Genomic DNA, 22,182 nt, shown 5'->3' on the forward strand with positions numbered 1-22,182 from the left:
TCTGCATTCCAGGCCCTGGCCTGTAAGATGGGGGTACCTATGGCGGATGAAAAAAGCAGAAAGGTCCTCTACTAAGCTGATCTGCCTAGGCATTGAGTTAGATGTGAGGGCTGATATATCTAGACTCCCCCAGGATAAACTGGGGGAACTTCTGGGATTGATTGTCCAGGCTAGAACAGCCAGGAAGTTGCAGTCCATTATTGGGCATCTTAACTTTGCATACCAAATGGTGGCCCTGGGGCAGGCACTTCGCAGCCAGCTGTCAGCTCCCACCATGGGAATAGCAAAGCCAAGACATTTTATGAGAGTTAATAAAGAGAAGAAGGCAGATTTGGGAGTGTGGGAACAGTTTCTGAATCATTTTGATGGAGTGTCTTTTTGGAGGGAGGATGATAGAGGCAGATGTAAAGGTTCATTCTACTGCATCGGGAGCAATAGGTTTTGGGGTGTTTTACCCAGGCAGGTGGTTTGGCCCAAAATGGCCCTCAGATTGGATACAAAGAAGTATAGTAAAGGATATTACATGCTTTGAGTTATTCCCCATTTTGGTAGCAATAACTATTTGGGGAATGGATTTTGCAAACAAAAATGTGTCCTTTTGGAGTGCCAAGATGGTTATTTAAATCTGAACCTATGTTTCTCTGCTAAACATGTGCCTGGGATTGATAATGGCAAAGCCAAGGCATTGTCTCTATTTCAGGTCGAGAAACTGTGGACCCTGGCTCCGAGGGCCAACTAAGAACCAGAACAGATGCTGGCAGCTTTCTGGAACGTTGACATTTGGGGTCATACAGAGATTGATACGGCCACAAGTGTTTAGGGCCTACAATAGGAAATGTAATGACTTTGTGTAATTTCAGAGGAGGGAAGGCCTGTTGGTAATATGGCCTATTCCGGGACACCAGATTCTTCAGTAGGTGATGTTGCTGGCAATCTGGTGGCTGGCATCATCTACCATCTCCAGGTGCCTCTTGGGCTGCCGGTAAGATGAGAGGATAGCCAGATCCTTGTAGAGAGTTCTTAATTCAGGGGCTGCTGTGGGTGGTCTTGAGACATGGGCCCTAGAGAAGATCCCTGTCCTCCCATCACTATTTAGACGCTTGGGGATATGGGGCATTTTCTCAAACAGATATGCAGAAGTGGATGAGAGGCAGCACTGTTAAAGACTGCATTCCTGATACTGTTTTCTGAAACTTTTAAAGTCAATGAACTAGTGCCTGGGTCACCTAGGTGTGCTTCAGGAAGGGCTTTGCAGTGGGAGGAACAATCGGACATCTTGACCCTGAGGATCTCAGCAACATATCGGCAGCGGGATGGGAGTTGAGATGAGTACATAATGCGGCAGGTATTTGCCCAGAAGGGGCATTGAGGATTTATATAGCGATGAGACTACTTGGGGAGGGGGCCCTGTTTATTCATCGTGACTGAAGACCCCACACAACATACCAGTTTGCTACAGTTTTAAGAAAGGGACTAACAAAGTTGAGGCTACAGGCCCATGAACTCAGTTCCCACTCATGGCAGATTTGGGCTGTGACAGCTGCAGCCCGGAGCTAGGGCAATTCAGGCAATTGGGCGATGGCGTTCAAATGCATACAGGACGTATGTATGTGAGACCCTGGTTAGCGAATCAAAGCTAATTTTCCTGTGTTTCCAATTTCAGAACCGGGCAAACGGGCCAAGCGAGCAGTGGTGTGAACCTGGAGGTTCACAGTTAGTCCTATGTGGTGAGGCCATCATGCACTGCCATGGACGGAGGGGCACGCTCTGGGACCAGCTGATGCCCCTTTTACACTCTTTGTAACCTGGGAGCAGGCACCAGCTGCAATTATGGTTCACTTTGGCAAAAATGGTGTGGGAATGCATAATGGGGTCAAATTGATGATCATTTAGGAGGGATGTGGGGCAGATCCAAGAATTTTTCCCTGGGGTGACGATTATTTGGTCTGATGTTGAAGCATTGGATATAGTGGGGGGCTGGGAAGCCTTCATGGGTCAATATGATCAGGAAGTATGAATAGGGAACTAGCTAAATTAATACATAATCAAGAGCGTTTGGTAATTCCTCTTCTGCACATATCTTTCTGGGCACCTGAGTTATTCAGGGAGGATGAGGTACACCTATCTGACAGGGAAGCGGATATATTTTTGGCTGAAGGAATCAGTAAATATCTAGGAAGCCAGTGGAGGGGAGGTGGGAGGCAGCCACGCTAAATTGCTTGTGCAACCTTGTGGCAGATGCCTAGTGCAGGTATGGCAAGAACATGGTTACTAGATTAAAGGAGGATTTTAAGGACGGCATCCCTTAAGCGAGCAGGGGGAGGAGCGTCTAGTACAGTGGGGAGCTGAGCCCTCTTTTTTCTAGCCCCTCCTAAGGAAGTGGGATTCAGGGCTCCTATGTCTGGTACAGCAGAGAGCTGATTCCCCCCCACCTCCCAAACACACACAGTTTATAGCCCCTTTTAACCTCATAGGAGGGAAGGGCAGAGGGATCCCAGCAAACTATGTGACTGGGACGTGGTTAGAAATTATGTGGAAATGATTAAGAAAATCATGATGACCTGCACTGTACAAGGTATTGCTGGGGAGTGACTCCCATCTATTTTAATTGAATAAAGTTGCTGCTTATTGAAACCACGTCCATTGCCTCCTGCTTTCTTCTGGTGCAGCCAGACAATGTGCTCACCTCCGCTCAAGACATTGTGTCCTTGCTCTGCTGGCTGGAGGAAAAGGGGTTCCTGCCCTTACAGAGCTCTCCTTTACAACAGGTGATGAAAGGGGGACGTTTATAGGGATGCGCTGGGAAGAGAAAGAAGCAGTTGGACCAAGGTATGTGTGGCAGGGGTGCTCGGGGGGTGGGAGATCTCCTTGTTTCTGCTGACCCTGTGCATGGAAGGTATTTATACTCCGAGCAGTCCTGGAGAAGCCCTCTTTTACCGGTAATGGGCTGGTAGCACTCACCCACCCATGACATTTGCAAAGGGACTGGGTTTCCTCATGACCTCCTGTGGGCATGATGCTAGTCACCCTTTTCTCCTTGGGGGCTGGGATGGAATTTTTTTCCTCATTGCTGGATTGGCTGAGGCAAGGGTGGGTTTTTTCACCTTCCACACAGCCCGGCTAGGGCAGGGGGTTAGATTATAATATTGCAATTCTGTATGTGGAACTTGTGGCAGTTGTCCAGTACAGGTACGTGGCATGGAAGGGATATGGTTATTGGATTTAAAAAATGATTTCAAGGATACCATCTCTTAAGAGAGCTGTGTGAGGGAAGTTTGGTACTTCCATGTTTGGCACAGCAGGGAGTCACCCCCTCTTTCTTTTAGCTCACCCTTTAAGGGAGCAGAGGAAGCGGGATTGAGGGTTCCTACATCTGGTACTGCTTTTATAGCCCCCTTTAGCCCCATACAAGAGGAAGATGGTGGGGTCCCAAGTTGGGGATTATGTGGAAATAATTAATAATGATGACCTGTAGTGTACAATTTATTGCTGTGGACTCCCAGATACCATAAGTGAATAAAGTTGCAGCCTAGTTACACCACATCCATTGCCTTCTGTTTCTTCCAGCATTGCCAGACAATTGCGTTGCTTGTTCCCTTTAGATGGCTACACATAGGATCATTCTGCTGGGTTATCAGTCACCCACCTTTCACCAGCACTAAACTCTCTACAAAGAATATAAAGAAACTTGCTATAAGGTGCCCCGTTTTCAAAGGTGCTGAGCACCCACAACACCCACTGACATTAATAGGTGGAGGTAATTACCACCACTGAAAATTGGGCCAATCCTGTTAGATATGCAAAGCTTGTGCTGCAGTTTACCAATTCAAAGTGTTATGCTCTGAAGGGTTTGAATTAAACTAGTCAGGTGCGGTTGTAGTATCAATATTAGCCCACATGTGTATTGAGCCTTGTACAAATATTTGTAAAGGTCATCCTGGTCTATTTACAGTGTATGGGCTTTTAGACAATTGCTTTCTTGTTCTCCTGATTCCTGGCAGAAACATTTTCTTGTCTCTCATCAATTCTCGACACTGCTGATGTGTCCCAAAGCTGCAAGAGGCCGAGTCTTAAAATACTGTAACAGATGCTCAAGAATTCTGTCCTTGACTCTGTCTACTTCTGCTGTGTACAAGCTTTTTCTTCTAGAAACTTTTCCATCTCAGTTCTGCACAAATAACTCTGTTTTGTTCATTTTTCATAACCACCAGATGGCAAAATAAGAAGATTTATTAAAATCAATCAGATTCTCTCTCTCACATTGGTACTGTTGGAAATATGGAGAGAGATTTTATTTGCATTGCAAATATTGATAATGTTTGAACTGTATGTTGTTCCAAAAGCTTTAGATGGGTCTTCACAAATTCAAAGGCTGGAAGGGATCGTTGTGATCATCTAGTGTGGCCTCCTCTATAACACAGGTCGTAGAACATACCCAAAATAATTCCTAGAGTATCTCTTTTAGAAAAACATCCAATCTTGTTTTACACTGTGTCATGGATCTAGAATCCACCAGAATCCTTAGTAAATTGTTCCATTGGTTACTTCTACTCACCGTTAAAAAAAATTGTTGTCTTCCACATCTTCTTCCAGGTCTTCTTTTGTTCCATGTTCATTTTCTTTCATTCTAGATTTTTAATCAAATGCTGCGTGGTACCAAGTCAAATGCTTTCCAGAAGTCTAAGTATATTATGTCAACAATATTATATTTGTCAACAAAACTTGTCATCTCATCAAATAAAGATATCAAGTTAGTTTGACAGGATTTATTTTCCATATACCTATGCTGATTTGCATTACCCTCCTTGAATTTCTTGTTAATCAAGTCCCAGACCAGCTGCTCCACTATCTTGCCTGGGATCGATGTCAGGCTGACAGACCTACAATTTCCTAGGTCATCCCATTGATCCCTTTTAAAAATTGGCACCACATTCGCTTTCTTCAGTTCTTCTGGAACTTCCTCAGTGCTATTGAAATTCATCATTAATGGTCAAGCATGATCCTCAATCAGCTCTCTTAAAACTCTTGGCTGCAAGTTATCTGGACCTGCTGATTTAAAAATGTCCAACTTCAGTAGTTTCTGTTTAACATCTCCCAGAGATACTAGTGGAATGGAAAGAGTGTTAGTCTTATCATATCATTTGTTTTCCCCATATACAGAACAGAAATATTTACCCCTTCTGCTTTTTCCGCATTATTACTATTATTTAATAATATTTCTACCATTTCCATCTACTAATGGAGCAATACCATTATCATGATTCTTTATGGTCATAATATCTTTTTTAAAAACCTCCTTATTTTCCTTAGAGCTGATGGCCATAGATTTCTCCTTGTATCCCTGTGCTTCCTTTATCAATTTTCTATAATTCCCAACTTCAGATTTATATTCATTATTATCAACTTCCAATTTCTTCCATTTGTTACACACACACACACACGTTATATATATAAAAATAAAATGTGTTGCCTTCACTTCCTCTCTAAACCAGGTTGGTTTTTTAACCAGTATGGCCTTCTTCCTTGATTGTGTTTTTTGGACATCCTCACAAGGTGTTCTTAAATGATTCCCAATTATGATTCAATTTTTTTCTGATTAAATTCTTCCTTCAAGCTGATTTGGCTCATAATTGTTTTAAGCTTTGTGAAACTGGCCCTATTAAAGTACTTAGTATGTATATTACTGGTCTGGACTTTATTCTACACGCACATTAAAAATGTGATCAAGTCATGATCACTTGTTACTAAACTGCTATTACATTCTAGTTTTGTGATCAGTTCCTCTTTATCTGTTAAGACAAGATCTAACAAAGAATTTTCCTGCATCAGCTGCAACACTTGTTGAGTTAGGAAACTGTCATGTATGTTTAGAAATTCCAAGCACGTTTTAGTACTGGGAGAATGAGACGTCCAGCATATGTCACTCATATTGAAGTCCCCTGTGTTCAGGCTTCTTTCCCTCTACATGTTCTAGATTGGTGTGTAAGGAGTCAGTCATCCATTTCCCTAGTCTGATTTGGTGAATCTAGTGCATTATTCATTTCTGGTAGTGTTCAGGAAGCAGGAAAGTTAATGCCCATAGCTGAGCCAAACACCACCTTGTTCCATGATTTGTTAGCTCTCTAGGGACAATAAGGCAGATTGGCTAGAAGGTAAAAGTAAGTCTTACCATGATGGAAGGAAGCTTTTGGAGGGAAAAATATACCTGTCTTGGCTTGGAAAAATGTTCCTAACCACAACACAGTGCGACAGTCAAAAAGGACATGTCTGTCCATTAACCAAGCTTCAAGAGGAAGTGATCAGTGTTAGAAAAAGAAAGAAGGGAGATTCTGTCTCAAATCATTTATGCAACATATATTAGCTTCTAGAATTGAACATTGAACTAACCAGCTTAGTAAGACTTTCAGAGAGCTAAACATCCCTGCCTCATTGCAGACAACATATTAATGCAATGTTAAGGTTGACATTTCCACCTGCACTAACATCAGGAAATTCAATGTTAAGGTTTTCACCACACCAGTAACTCAACCCTGTTTACCAATGTAGAGATGGGTCAAAGCTGGAGTCCGGCCACCTGAGCAGCACCATCTTTTGGGAAAAATTAGATTCATATGTAAGCTTCCTAGCTCATTTCTACACATTATAGTTTGGATTACTGTCTGTGCTGTTCAGTTTGATATACTAGACAGTATTTAAGAAGTGAGACAGAGTTATGTTTCCCAGAACAATCATATTTGAATTTTCTGACTTATGTACGCTTACATTTTCTAACTGCCGCTCTTGCAGTTTCCTTTTGTTCTTAAAAACAAAAAGGGAATGTGACGGGGTGTGCATACCCGGCACTAGGCAGGAAAGAGTTAATCCCACACTATGTGCAGAGGAAATTCCACCCCTCAGACCGTGCTGGGCATGCTCCAACTGCTGTGCTAGTATAAAGGAGAGCAGCCCAGCTCCATCTGGCCTAACCACCAAGGAAGAAGGACATTTGGTGGAGACACCAGCCCAGGAGCTGTTACAGCCCTTTCCTGCAGGAGCCAGAGCTCCCGAGACCCAGACTGCAGACCTGTTGCCGACAGCTAAATGATTGGAATCAGAGTCCCAGGGAGTTACCTGGGCGGAGGAACCCAGAGACCCTGAGGCCATATGGACTGCAGCTTCAGGAAGCCTGGTAGGAAGTGACCCAGAGCGGTGGAATGAGTGGTATCTTGCACCCATGTAAGTTCAGCATGTTGCGGTTGGATTCCCTGCTGACCCAGTGGCGGACCACTCTGCCACTGTTAGGGCCCTGAGTCAGGACCGGTGGCGTCGGATGGGCCCGGGTCCCGCTATCCCAGCTGCCATCCCTTTTGGTGTTGGCCCCTGGATTTGGCCGTTAGACCATGCTGCCCTTCACTCAAGGGCCGCTATATTGACTCTGGCCACTAGGCCTCACTGCCCTACACTCGAGGGCTACTTTATTGACTGGCTGCAAGGCCACCCTGCCTTGCACTTGAACACAGCTCTGTTGACTCGGGCCACTAGGACACACAGCCCTGCACTTGAGGGTCAATAGATTGACTCCAGCCACTAGGCCACACTGCCCTGTGCTCGTGGGCAGCCATATCGTCTTGGGCCATTAGGCCATGCAGCCCAGAACCCAACAGCCGCTGCTTTGGCTCTGGCCATTGGGCCGCATTGTTGTGAGGAGCAGGACAGTCTGGTGGACTGTAACTGTGGTGTCAGCATACCCACAATCCGCACCAAAGGGGAATGGGGTGTGTCCCATCCACAGGTGCTGCCCCCACAGCTCCCATTGACCCTCAAGTGCAGGGCTGTGTCCCCCAGTGGCCCGAGTCAATACAGTGGCCCCAAGTGCCAGCTCTGCAGCTCCCATTAGCCAGGAACTGGGGCCAATGGGAGCTGTGGGGGCAGCATCTGTGGACGGGGCAGGGTGCAGAGCCACCTGGCCATGCCTCAGCATAGGAGTCAGAGCGGGGACATGCTGCTGCTTCTGGGAGTTGCCTGAGGTAAGCGCCGACTGGAGCCTGTACCCCTCACCCCTTCCTGTGCCCCAACCCCCTGCCACAGCCCTGATCCCCCTCCTGCCATCCGAACCCCTCGATCCCAGCCTGGAGCCCCCTCCTGTACCCCAAACCCCTCATCCCCACCTTAACCCCCTGCCTCAGCCCGGAGCCCCCTCCTGCACTCTGAACCCTTCATCCCCAGCCCAGAGACCCCTCCCGTACTCCGAATCCCTCATCTCCAGCCCCACAGCCAGAGCCCTCACCTCCTCCCGCACCCCTGCCCCAGTCCTGATCCCTCTCCCGCCCTCTGAACCCCTCGATCCCAGCTTGGAGCACCCTCCTGAACCCCAAACCCTTCATCCCCACCCCCACTCTAGAGCCTGCACCCCAACCCCCTGCCCCAGCCTGGAGCCCCCTCCTGCACCCCAAATCCTTCATCCCAGGCTCCACACCACAGTGCACACCCCCAGCCAGAGCCCTCACCCCCCTGCACTCCAACCCCCTTCCCCAGCCTGGAGCCCCCTTCCGCACCCTGGACCCTTCATTTCTGGCCCTACCCCGGAACCCGCATCCCCAGCTCAGAGCCCGTAGCCCCTCCCATACCCCAACCTCCTGCCTCAGCCTGGATCCCCCTCCTATACTCTGAACCCTTGGCTCCACCCCATAGCCCGGAGCCTCCTCCTGCACTCCAAATCCCTAATCCCGGGTGTGATGCTGTATGGAATCTGGGGGACACTTGAAGATATTAGGAATATCAATATTGTAAAATTGTAATCAATTATGCCAACTAGGTCATGTAAGGTATCTGCAAAAATGTTATAATTTGCCAGATATGATAATCTAATTTATGTGTTTGTATCACCTTTGTATGATGTATTATAGATATGTATATATTTATGTATTTCAAATTTGGGCTATACTTCTGGGTGACACCCCCAGACAGTTTGGAATCAGCACTGCCTAGCCTGCTTGATGACCCATTAAGGCCTATCAGCTATACCACTGACCCATTGAGAGAAGGCAGATACACCTTATGACTCAGCAAGGGGCATGCCTATGAACAGAACTCAAAGACTTTCAAGCCATGTGCTGGGCAGCTTGTGTTTGAAACAAAGGAAGCACAGGCCACATGGCAAAAGATTATAAAAGGCAGCTGCATCTTCTCCATTTTGTCTTCAGTCCTGCTTCTTACCTCTGGAGGAACTTTTCTACAAACTGAAGCTCTGAACAAAGGACTGAATGACCCATCCAAGCTGTGGATGTATTCCAGAGGGACTTTCAAGCCAGCAATCTCACCAGTACTGCTAGGAACCTGATATATGGACTTTGAAGTCTTCGTATGTATCTGACTGTTTCACCATTTAACATCTCTCTTCTTGTTCTTTCTTTATAATAAACCTTTAGTTTAGACACTAAAGGATTGGCTGGCACCATGGTATTTTGGGTAAGATCCAAACCTATACTGACCTGGTAATGTGGCTGAACCATTGAGGTCAGAAGAACATTTTGTGTATATGAGTAGAGTTTTAAAGTAACTTCTCACTGTACTGGACCTAGGTGGTGATTGGGAGCCAGAGACTGGAATGTAATAAAGGGGGCTATGTGATTTCTTTTTTTTGCTCCTTGATAACCAGTGTGGGGGATCAGAAGCACATTGTTATCTTTTCCTATGAAGAAACTTATTTAACAATATACCATTCGTTCAGACAAATCAAATTCCTATGTAATTCTGAGTCATACTTATGTAGCTGTGAGTGTCTCTGGAGAAAATCTCAGGATTATGCCAACTCTTCTCTTCCTGTAGACATACATGCTTACTAAAATCTGGCCTATTTCTGCAATCAAAACCATTGCCCATGTCTTTGGTCACCTCTCATCTTGAAGCTTTAGTACTAACTTTCCTGTCTCTTTATTTCTCCTATCTAGTCTATTCAACTTGCTGCTGTGAGAGTAATTTTCCCTTCTGCTGACCACAGCGATTCCCTCTTCGAATACTTTATCTCTTACTGCATCAGATTCAAGCCACTTGTTTGAACTTCAAGGCCCTACCTAATCCTGTCCCCACGTTGATCTGTGCTCTTATATCTGTCTTCCTTTCAGACTATCTCTCACTAAGCATCTGCCAATCCTCTCTCCTTATTGCTTCCTTTCTCCTGTCTTGGCTTTGCACCTTTCATGCTGTGTCCCATACTTGGAATGCACTCCTAGTTACTGTAATTCTCTATGCAAGTTTGGCCTAGGACCTCACTGAAGACCACATATGGTAATAAATCCCTACACACTGAACCACAGAGTTTGCACAGCTCTTACTTCAGGGCATAAGCCATCAATGACTTGATGGGGTTATGAATTAATTTCACCTGTGGATAGTTTATTCCCTGACTATCTGCTACAGAGTTTCTTGCACTTTCTCTAGAGCAGTGTTTCTCAACCTTTTTGATACCAAGAATCGGCTTGCTGCCTTCCTAAACTGTCATGGACTGCTTGAGAAAGAAAAAAATGAACAGTGTTTCACTGGTATTTCTTGCTGTTTTTTTCAATATTGCCAGGCATTTCTTTTTCGTACTGTCTGCATGTAAGGCATTTCTTACTTGCTTGCCAACAAAGGGCTATTAGTCCAGTTCTGTTTATTTGTTAAAATAAAGTCCAGTTCAACCAGTTATGTGATACAAAAATGTTAAGCTGATTTTTAAATTTTGTTTCAGATGAAGGGTACCAAAAATGTTGTCTACAACCGTATATCTCATTTTGTACATCAGATATAATTCAATTGATTTAGTTTAAAAAAAAAAATCACACGTATTCACTCACCATACTGTTAATGAGATGTTTGTGCCTGTCTTGTAGACACAAGTCTTTCAATCTGGGAATGAATGTTTGACAAGGACTCTCAGAGTATCTTTCCAGTGCTCAGCCGGTTGTAGTGTTTTCACTGCAGTCCTCGCTGAAAATCCAATTTTGCAGAAGTATGTGGAATGGAATGGGAGGACAGTTTTGACAGCAAGTTCACTGAGTTGTGAGTATTTGCTTCTGACTTTAATCCAGAAAACAGGTAGAGTCTTTTCATGAAATTGTAATTTCAGAGCCTCCTCACATGGCAGTTCCAGCAACTTGTCCTCCAATGATGGTGACAGAGGTCTCAGTTTCTAGAGAAGAGAATGGATCATGGACCCATTGCTTTCGTTTCCATGGATCAGAGTCTGATGGGAAACAGTTCTCAAATTTTTGGAGAGTTGATTTTTGATGGGATGCAATTATTTCACATAGAAGAGGCAGATCAATACCTTTATTGTCATCAATTGCCAGAAATGCAAAAGATGGAACATGTCATAATAGTCACATCCGACTCTCTTTCCAGACTTGGAGCTTTTTTAAAGGCCGTGATTTTGTCAGCCAATACAAACACTCAACATACTTCTCTGCTTAGAGAGAATGAACTGATTGAAGTGATCAAATATATCTGCTAAATACGCAAGTTTGGCGACCCATTGTAAATCTTGAAAGTATGCTACCAGAGAAGACTTATTTTGAGATAGAAAGGCTTTAAGTTCACATCGCAGTTCATACACTCGGTTTAATACTTTGCCATGGGATAACCACTGCACTTCACCCCATAAGAGTAAGTGATGGTGTTCAGACACCATTTCTTCACACATTGTAAAATACAAGTACAAAAAATATGACTATTCTGTGTCAGGAAAATTTCAGGGATCAGCGCCGGTCCACTGACCGGTCGTTGAGAAATGGTCCCAAAATCAAACTCCTCAAATTCTGCAGAAGCCTTAATCTAGATCACATTTTAACAGCCCAAGACCAGATTTAAGTGCAGGACAGTCACCGACTGGACACGCTAAAATTCTGTGTCTATCACAGTAACTCTCATCTGTCTTCTGGACGTTTCCCAATGAGACCGAGGTTTAGTGGCCTCCTAAGAAAATGTCTCCCTCTAATATGTTTGCTGTCTTTAAAACAAACTCTACATGAGAAGGCCTCATGACCTAATAAGAGTAGAGTTGGAGTATAGAAGAGATTGTAATGTAATCAGTACTCTGGGATGCATCTTATTAAAATGTTAAGCTTTCCAAGTACTGAGATGCAATCTGAGTTTTTTTGACCGATGCACCTCACAGGAAACCATAACTTGAGTGGTGTCACTGCTTACAGATAGCACAAGGTGGCAGCATAATCCATGGACTCAATGCCTATGCCTACATCTTCCTATAAAGCTGATCAGTAGCTATACTCATAGCTAAAGTTATCTAAAACTTTCCATTATAAGCAAACAACCAGGGTTCAGATTCATACTGATGTAACCTTTGGGTGGGCTAGAGTTTACGTCATTGCATTTCTCCAGTGCCAAAAAAACCCCCAACCCCAAACAAAAACCCAATTCCCGTAGAAAATCACTTGGAGACCCAGAATTCCATCTTTAAGGATTTTCAGCAAGGATTGCCCAGGGTCAACCTCCCCACGTTCAAGTCCAAAAGAACAACAGACATTAACTTAATTATTAAGCACCAACTTTATAAAATCTTATGATAAAGAAACATAATAACAACGTAACTTTTACAAGATAACATGGCTATTTTATAATCCATATACATTATCTTCGCAGTTATACATAAGCATAAAAAATTTAATTAAATCTAAACAGGTCAGTCCCCACAGAAACACAGTGAGAAGATACCTAGAGTTCCGAAAAGCTTAGGTTAAGTTCACCTGAGGCCTGGTCTACACTGGGGGGGGATCGATCTAAGATAGGCAACTTTAGCTACAAGAATAGCGTAGCTGAAGTCGACGTATCTTAGATCGAATTAAAATTACTTACTTCGCATCCTTGCTGCGCTGGATCGATGGCCGCGACTCCCCTGTTGACTTTGCTTCCGCCTCTCGCACTGCTGGAGTTCAGCAGTCGACGGGAAAGCGATCGGGGATCGATTTATCGCGTCTACACTACATGCGATAAATCAATCCCCGATAGATCGATCGCTACCCGCCAATCCGGCGGGTAGTGTAGACGTACCCTGAGTCTCAGTAACAATCTTTGATCACCAAATCTATACAGTCTATTGCATCAAAGCAATATCTTCCCTCCATTTGCTTGTAGAAATTTTCAGCTGGAATCCATGCAGACTTTTCCTCCTCCTCTGCTGAAATCACTCAATTAGCTAGTCAGCCAACAAGTTAACCAACCACTCAGTTAAGTATATAGATTTAAAAAAAGAACACTGTTACAAGAAAAATACAACTGATGATAAAATAAATGACTCTCCCCCATCATTACATTTAAATAAAAGAAAAGTTGGTGAATCATACTAGTTTAGACAATTTAAGTAAAACAGTTTGGCTAAAATCAAACAACATTCAAAGTATACAATTAAAATAAAAGTAATTAGTTTTCTCTCTCGGTTTCCCCTTTCTATAACTAACACTGCCAGGGCTTCCTTGATGGAGGGTTAATAATAGCATTAACCTGCTGCAAAATGCCTCAGAGCAAGGGAAACATCCTGCTTTCTGCTCCTGGGCAGGGCCGGAGCAACCTATTAGGCGACTTAGGCAGTCGCCTAGGGTGCTAGCATTTGGGGGGAGGAATTTTCTTCGGCGGCGACCGTGGCAGCCGGACCTTCGGCCGCCCCGGTCGTCGTCCGCATTTAGGCAGAGGGAGCTGGGGCGGGGAGGGCCGCCTGCAGCAAGTAAGGGGGGGGAGCGGCATGCAGGGGAACTTCCTGCCCCAGCTCACCTCTGCTCTGCCTCCTCCCCTGAGCACACCACCCCGCTCTGCTTCTCTCCCTCCCAGGCTTGCGGCGCCAAACAGCTAATTGGTGCCGCAAGCCTGGGAAGTGGGAGAAGTGGAGCAGCGACAGCATGCTCGGGGAGGAGGCGGAGCAGAGGTGAGCTGGGGTGGGGAGCTGCCACACGGCTCCCCAGGCGGGGGGGAGCTACCGCAGGGGGGGGTGTCTCAGGGCAGAGGGGGGGTGGGGAGCTGCCGCAGGGCTTGGGGAGGGGGCGGAGCAGAGGTGAGCTGGGGTGAGGAGCTGCCGCACGGCTCCCCGGACGGGGGGGGGAGCTGCCACAGGGGAGGCGCCTCAGGGTGGGGGTGGAGCTGCCACGGTGGGGGCGCCTCAGGGCAGGGGGGGGTGGGGAGCTGCCACAGGGCTTGGGGAGGGGGGAGGGCGCAAGGTGGAAGTTTTGCCTAGGGCGCGAAACATCCTTGCACCGGCCCTGCTCCTGAGCTCAGCTTCTCCTAATCCACACACCATGAACATGGCCTTTTGCAAAACAGCTGCCCTGACTACTTGCCCTCATGGTGACCAAGTCCAGCAACAGGGAACCTATTGAGCATATCCAAAACTACCACACCCAATTCCAGGAACTTCTGGATGTGGAGAGCTAATTGTGCATCTGGCCAGCAACAATGACCCAGAAACAACTCATTCCTACCCCTTGTGATGGTTTGGACCCTCTGGGATGTCATCTGGTGTGATGGGATGCCACTGAGGCAGACTATTCTGCCAGCCTGAGTCCCTTTTTACCTGGTCTTGCTGGGCTAGGCTCCCCAGCCTTTTCCAGCCAAGCACACAGCCAGAGCCACTGCTCAGAGACAGAGACAGAGATCCGCTCTGAGAAAGTTCAGCTTAAGGGACTTGCCACAGCACATAGATGTCCACCCCCCTTGGAGTTCAAATCCAAAATTATATGAAATTTACCTCTTCCCTCAATGTGGAGGAGGGTATGCACAACTTCTCACCTCTCCCCCCACACCCACCCACCCAGTTAGAAATCACATAAACTGGGTTATAGTGTAAACCAGAAATAAATGTATTAACTATAAGCGGTGTATTTTAAGATATATATAGAGAGATAGATAGATATCTGTTTTCACTTCTCTTCTAAACCAGGGCAGTTTTTTCCCACCAATACGGCCTTCTTTCTCAATTGTGACTTTTTGGGCATCTAGTAAGGTGTTCTTAAATGATTCCCAGTTGTTCACATTTTTCTGATTAAATTATTCCTTCCATCTGATTTGGCTCATAATTGTTTTCAGCTTTGTGCAACTGGCCCTTTTAAGGCAACGACTACATATATTACTGGTCTGGATTTTATTCTGTTTGCACATTATAAATATGATCAAGTCATGGTCACTTGTATCTAAGCTACCACTAATTTTTAGTTCTCTGCTTAGTTCCTCTTCATCTGGCAAGACAAGGTCTAATATTGAATTTGCCTGTGTTGGTTCCAACACTTTTTGAGGTAGAAAATTGCCAACCTGGGGTCTGATTTTTGGAAGTGTGGAGAATTCACAACTCCAACTGAAGTCACTGGGAGCTGTGGATGTTCAGACCCTCAGGCAGTGGGGTTTGAAGGGATGAGCATTGGGTTGGTGTCAGAAATGCCTGGGTTCTAATCCTAGTTCTCTCATTGACTCAGGGCTTGTCTTCACTGCTGGGGTAAGTCGACCTAAGTTACGCTACTCCAGCTACGTGAATAACATAGCTAGAGTTGATGTAGCTTAGGTCGACTTATCCCAGTGTCTTTACTGTGCTGCATCGACGGGAGATGCTCTCCGGTCGACTTACCTTATTCTTCTCGGAGAGGTGGAGTACCGTGGTTGACCAGAGAGCGCTCTGCCATCAATTTAGAGGGTCTTCACTAGACCCCCTAAATCGACACGTGCTGCATCGATTGCAACAGTGTTGATCTTCCCCGTAGTGAAGACAAGCCATCAGTGTGTGATCTCTGGCAAGAAACTTTATCCTTGGCTCAGTTTCCCCATCTAAAATGGGAATAACAGTATTCTCTTATCTTGCAGGAGAGCCATGAAGATAAATTCATTAATGTTTGTGGAGCACTCCTATACTATGATGAGGAATGCCCAAGAGGAAATTAATAATTGAGTGCAGATTTGGATGGCCTGCAGTAAAAAAGGATGTGGAGACACATTCAATGATAAGGACAAAAGCAAATATTGAACAGCTACCTCATTCCCTGAGTGCACTCCATCCTGTATATTCAATGTGGAAAAATAGCGTGCAATCATGTAATTAAAAGACTGTCACATAATGCATACACACAGTGGGGCAGAATTGCATGGGCATTTCCTAACTTTTCAGAGCTTGACTTTGCACCCTAAGTAACTTTGGCTTCAATGAGGACTATGTGGTGTTCCACAGGTAAGAACATGTACCAACTTACTTTTAGGTGCCTAAGTATGGACTAGAAGCCTCATTTCACACCTCCATTTTTTTCAAGATGTTGGCCATTGTGCCTGCAGCCACTGCCTGCTACCACTCACAGGACAATTCTGGTTTTAATAGTCCAAACAACAACAACAAAAGAGCACTTAATTTGCTGTTTGCTGGCACCATCTATACATAACAATTTATATGGAAAATGCAAAGATTTGTTTGCGATGGAGAATCTGTAATGCAATCATGCACTGATTTGCATCACTTCACTGCAGCTGGGTCTCTTTTGTGACAGTGGAACCTACCTGCTGACAGAGCCTGCTTTTCTAAAAGAGACTGTCATGGCTTTTGGTCTATGGACTATTGACATCCTTTCTGGAATTATGGGAAGTTTTTATTGCCCTTTGGCCAGAGTCATGCTGAGACTTTGAGACAGTGTGATGCATTAGGAGGTCTTGTTTGGACTAATTTGGGGAGTTAGGGCTTCTATTGATCAGTATACAGATAAAATATACCTGGACTTTCCAGGCAAATCAAGTCTCTCTTCCAAGGAAATCAAGTCAATCTTTAAATATTAAAATTGAAACCTAGTTTTGAAGCATGAGACCAGCAGGGAGCCTGTGCAAACTATGGAGATAAATCTGATACTTGTGGACACAGACTTTTGAAAATCTTATGGCTGTATTGTGCAATAGGAGCAACCTATGAGTGGTATCCAGGGCTGCCTAAAATAGAAAGAATAGCAGTACAGTAACTCCTCACTTAACGTTGTAGTGATGTTCCTGAAAAATGCTACTTTCAGTGAAACGATGTTAAGTGATTCCAATTTCCCCATAAGAATTAATGTAAATAGCGGGAGTTAGGTTCCAGGGAAATTTTTTTCGCCAGACAAAAGACTATATCTATATCTACACACACACATACACAGTATAAGTTTAAACAATTTAATACTGTACACAGCAATGATGATTGCGTAGCTTGGTTGAGGTGGTGGAGTCAAAGGATGGAAGAGGAATATTTCCCAGGGAATGCCTTACTGCTAAAAGATTAACTAGCACTCAGCTAAGCCATCAAGGTTTAACACATTGTTAATGTAGCCTCAAACTCTACAAGGCAGCACGAATGGACGGAGGGGATACAGCATGGCAGACAGAGACAGAGACACACACCGTGTGTGTGTGTGTGTGTGTGTGTGTGAGTGTGTGAGAGAGAGAGAGAGAGAGAGAGAGAGATGGCATTGCCCCTTTAAGTACGCTGACCCCACTCTAAGCACATTGCCTTTTTAAGTTGATTAGCAAGTTGAGACAGCAGCTGCTGCCAGCAAGCTCCCTCTGTCCTGAGCCCTCTCCTGTCCCCCGCTGCTCTGTGGAGATGGCCAGATGGGGTAAAGGAGCAGGGAGTAGGAGCGGGGGGTGGCACCCTGACAGTAGCACCCCTCTTCCCCCTCTCCCACCCCTCACTGCAAGCAGGAGGCTCCTGGGAGCAGTTCCAAGGCAGAGGGCAAGAAAAACACATGGCAGTGGGGGGAGGGACAGCTGAACTGCCTGGCAATTGATAGTCTGTTGGGTGGCTGCTGCACAGGGAACTTAGGGGAGCGGAGAGCTGATAGGGGGGCTGCTGGTCCACCCTGGTTCCAAGCCCCCACCAGCTAGCTCCAACAGGCTGCTCTTTCTGCAAGCAGTGAACAAAGCAGGCGGCTGCCAAACAACATTATAAGGGAGCATTGCACATCTTTAAACTAGCATGTTCCCTAATTGATAGGCAACGTAACAATGAAACAATGTTAACCGGGATGACTTTAAGTGAGAAGTTACTGTAGTGCAATCTGAAAACAAAGGAGCAATAATAATAATAAATAATCAGAAAAGATCAATAGAAAAATATCTGTGAAGCTGCTCACAGATAGTCACTGCACAGCAATAAGGAAGAGGATATGCAAATAAAAGGCAGGAGAAAGGAGTAGATAATCACAAATGTAATAGAATCTTTCTGAGATTTGCATTCCAACAAACACACCTGAGTCTTCCATGTTCAATAGCTGAAAAGATCTCCTATCTCACTTTTAGCTTGATACAAAGGCAGGACAGCAGAGGCCCTGATAAGATACCAGAAGCCTGGCACTTCAGTGCGACATTTTCTTCTGGGACAATTTCTCTTGAAGCTTCAGAAGCTGGGCAAGCATTAGTGACCAAAGGCAAGAACCATGTTTCCTACAATTATTATTTGTTTGATCATTTTAGGAATTGAGTTCATTACAGGGATTATAGCAAACGGATTGATGATTGTTGTGAATTGCAGTGAGTGGATCAGAAGCAGAAAACTGACCTGTTGTGACATGATCCTGACTAGCCTGGGCATCTCCAGATTTTTCCTACAGTGCATGATAATGATTAATGGTACCTTCTTTCAATTATCTCCAAAGATGAATGAATGGTGTGCTATGTTGACAACATTGACTGTTGTCTGGATGTTTCTAAATACTCTCAGTCTATGGTTTGCCACCTGCCTCAGTGTCTTCTACTGCGTGAAGATCGCCAACTTCAGCCAACCTCTCTTCCTCTGGCTGAAGCGGAGAATATCAGGGCTAGTGCCACAGCTACTCATGGGATCCTTTCTGGTCTCCTTGGTCACCTGTCTCCCTTCAGTCAATACCATAGATATAAAGTACATAGACCATTCAATGAATAATCTATCAGGAAACACCACCGGGGAATGTCGATATACGTTTGATTTATCTTCTAGATTCTTTATTTTGTCCATGCTTGGATATGCCTCTCCCTTCATTATATTTATTATTTCCTCCATACTGTTAATCACTTCCCTGTGGAGACACAGCAAGAGGATGGAAAAAACCACAAGCACCTCCAGGGACACAGTTACTGAGGTTCATGTCAGAGCAATTAAAGGACTGATCTCTTTTATTTTCTTCTACATTTCTTATTTTGTGGCACTAATATTCTCAGAATTATTTGCCAACATCAGCTCCTACTTAATATCATTATGGGTAGTGATAATTGGTGCTTATCCCTCTGGGCACTCTGTTATCCTAATTCTGGGTAATCCCAAACTGAAGAGGGTAGCAGTGAGAGCTTTACACTATGCCGGGTGCAGGCTGAGAGGGGCGGTTTCATAAAACTGCTCATGATGAAACTCCCCAAAGACATCCCCTTTCTCTCCTCTATTTATTTATCAAATATTTTCCCCTACTTCAGCATGCACTAAAATTACAAGATTTCCATCCAGAGCTTTGCTTCTTGAGGATAGTGGTAGAGGACCATGTTAAACTTAGAGTGACATGATTCTTTTTTCTTAAATGTTTGTGAATTAATAACTCATGCAAGTCAAGGGCAAACTCCTCTTGATTGTGAACTAGATTTCCTGAGATTGAGGAGCCCTGGAACTAATACAAATATCCAGTCATGCTAGGGTCCTAAAATGAAAGATATGGACTGGAACCCCATGTCCAAGCTACAAGATCTCACAATCCCAGATACCTGCAAGGACCTCTAATGATCATCACATTAACAAATGAAAACAAAAGGTGACCTAGAGAATCTACCCTGTTGTTATGAAAGGTGCTAGTGGCTGCCACCAGGTGAGTCTTTGATCTTAAGACAATCACAGACCTAGTTAAAGTCAATGGGTGTGCTAAGCATTCTTTCAGACTCTATAGAAGGAGCTTTTAAGTCCTTTATATAGTAGAGATAGCTACAATAAGGAGGAACTGTTCAAGGCACATGGCAGGTCAGAATTAAACTGTGTGGGCTGAAGAGTTTCCCTGATTGCAAACCCAGTGGGTAAGATACTAGTTTTGTAGCCTTTCTGTGCTAGGGGAAAAAGCCAGGAGAAAGCCTGGAGAAGCAGTTGTGAGTATGACTCTGAGAGGAAGCAGATGGACAGTGCTTCTGAGACACAGCACTTGCTGGAGTGGCAGACCTGGGGAATTTTCAGCCAGGGAATCTGCCTGAAGTTCTTTGTTTCTACTGTATTCAGGGAAACAGGAATTTGTATACACTTCTGTAAATAAACCAGATTACACTAAAAAATACCACCCAGCTCATATCATCAATTTCTTATCCTAATGGAAACAACCTGGCGAGGCCCTGAATATTGGCTAACTGCTCATGCCAATGGGGGCAACACTGGTGTTTGGGGCAGGAGAGAGCTTCCAAAGAGAGAAATTGTGAGCAGGTATTCCTGTTGACTCCAGTGGGAACAGATAATGAGGGTGCTCACAGGAATCAAAGCAAATCAATATCAAATTGGAATTTAACTCTGGCCAAAAGAAATGAAAACAAAAGCTGGAGATGTCCCAGAAGGAACTAAAACAAGAGCTGGAGACATTTCAAAAGTATTGAAGTAATATCTGGAGGTTTCCTAGAAAGGACTAAAAAATGACCTGGAGTCAGAAATAGAAATTTTGTTGGAGCAGCAGCTAGAAAATTCCCAGTCTTGATGTAAGAAACCAAAATATAACCTAGAGAAGGAATTCAAAGTGTTGCAGACCACTGTGGACATCCGCCTCCTGGATGAGGAATCAGGCCAGTCAGACAGCTTGGGTACTTTATAGTACTTTTCTACCCCATTTGTAACCCACAGAGGCCCAGCAAGGAGAAGTTGGCTTGGTCCAACTCAAGTAATACAAAAGCCCATTTTCTCTGAGAGAACAAATCCTTGTGAGTCTTATTTGGCCTAGTTGAATGTCATAGCCCAAATGAATGGTTGGAGAGACAGGGAGTTTTCTGGCTGCCAACTTGAGTGGCCAGCTCTGACGGTGCAGCAGAATTTACCCTGGAAAATAGACTGTGTTGTCCGGATTTGGTACAAGTTCTTGACAAGCAGTTTGGAGCCAGACATCAGTCTGAGCTGGCCGGGCACAGTTAAGGGCGGCTAGAGGGGGAGACCTCAGACAGAGGACACAAGAAGATTTGTGTTCCTGGAATATCCAGGTACCAGTGAAGACTTCCAGGACTTCAGTTTGCAGCTGAAGATCAGCTAAAGGAGACCAAGGACACTTTTTGAGTCTGTGGAATTTGCCACAGACTCTTTGAAGCAGCTCACCAGAAAAGAAAGTAGCCACTAATGGGGAAGGTGGAAGCTGATCACCATAAGCTGTGTAAGTACAGATCTGTGTGTAATGTACACCGTGGAACAGGAATTCTAATTTGGTTCATGACGTTTTTTATGGGTTGAAAGCATTGTTAAATGTGATTTGTAAAACAAGGGATATTGGCAATAAGGGAAGATTAAGGGAAGCGGTTCTGCTAAATGCTGGTACTGAAAAAGTTGGATAACAAAAAAGGATTGTTATACCTATGAATCTGGCTAGGACAGAGCATCACAAATGCCTAGTGAAAGTCCCAGTTTGACAAATGAGGGAACATCAGGCTGAAGAGGCAAAGCTTGAACATGCAAGCCAGGCCCCACACTATTTGTTTAGATCTGGGCAGTTAAACAACAGTAAAAGGAATTTAACTATTGAATGTGTAATAGGAGCTGTGGAATTCACAGGAATGGTGAACATGGGCTCAAACATAACAGTTATTAACTCAGACATGATAAAAAGTCTAGGGAACGGGGGATCCAGAACTCAGACCTGCCTGGTCTCAAATATAGACAGGGACTGGGGAACAGGGACTTATCCAAAAGTGGGGAAAACTGGGTTTGAAAAGTGGGACTCTGGAATTAAGCAAGAAGTCTGGCTAACCAAGAGAGTGGATTAGCTAATAATTTGTTTGGATTCCATTATGTCTAATAACTGTATAGAAATGCCAGCAAATTCAGTCTGTGGAAATTCCTTTTAAAGATGTGGTTCTGGTTAAACAAATTACTTGTATGTGAATGGGTGTCGGGTATAATAGGCAAAGCCTTCCCTGGCGCTGCCGCTGACCCACTGTGGTGCCCCCCACTTCCCCAAGACCTTCACCACCTCCTCCATTCCACCCCACCCCCACAGCTACCTGGTGTTCTAGCTTTCAAGCAAGAAAAAGATG

The 22,182-nt window shown here is 44.7% G+C and overlaps 1 protein-coding gene across 1 annotated transcript; it reads left to right on the top strand.

Annotated features, from left to right (window-relative positions):
• The first annotated feature begins 883 nt into the window (after nucleotides 1-883).
• Nucleotides 884-19,322, top strand: LOC135876267 (taste receptor type 2 member 7-like). The gene is made up of 3 exons (XM_065401463.1): nucleotides 884-982; nucleotides 1,664-1,727; nucleotides 18,430-19,322. The coding sequence occupies exons 1-3, from the start codon at nucleotides 884-886 to the stop codon at nucleotides 19,320-19,322; spliced, it is 1,056 nt and encodes a 351-aa protein (XP_065257535.1).
• Nucleotides 19,323-22,182: the final 2,860 nt, after the last annotated feature.

The sequence above is a fragment of the Emys orbicularis genome, chromosome 3 (assembly GCF_028017835.1).
Source record: "Emys orbicularis isolate rEmyOrb1 chromosome 3, rEmyOrb1.hap1, whole genome shotgun sequence".
In the NCBI taxonomy this organism is placed as follows: Eukaryota; Metazoa; Chordata; order Testudines; family Emydidae; genus Emys; species Emys orbicularis.

Bases quoted from the DNA above. Each gene is read 5' to 3' on its own strand.
- LOC135876267 (XM_065401463.1), top strand. From the start codon at position 884: ATGGCCTATTCCGGGACACCAGATTCTTCAGTAGGTGATGTTGCTGGC. The intron at 983-1,663 runs GTAAGATGAGAG...TTCCAATTTCAG, and splicing joins AGGTGCCTCTTGGGCTGCCG to AACCGGGCAAACGGGCCAAG. The intron at 1,728-18,429 runs GTGAGGCCATCA...TGATCATTTTAG, and splicing joins TTCACAGTTAGTCCTATGTG to GAATTGAGTTCATTACAGGG.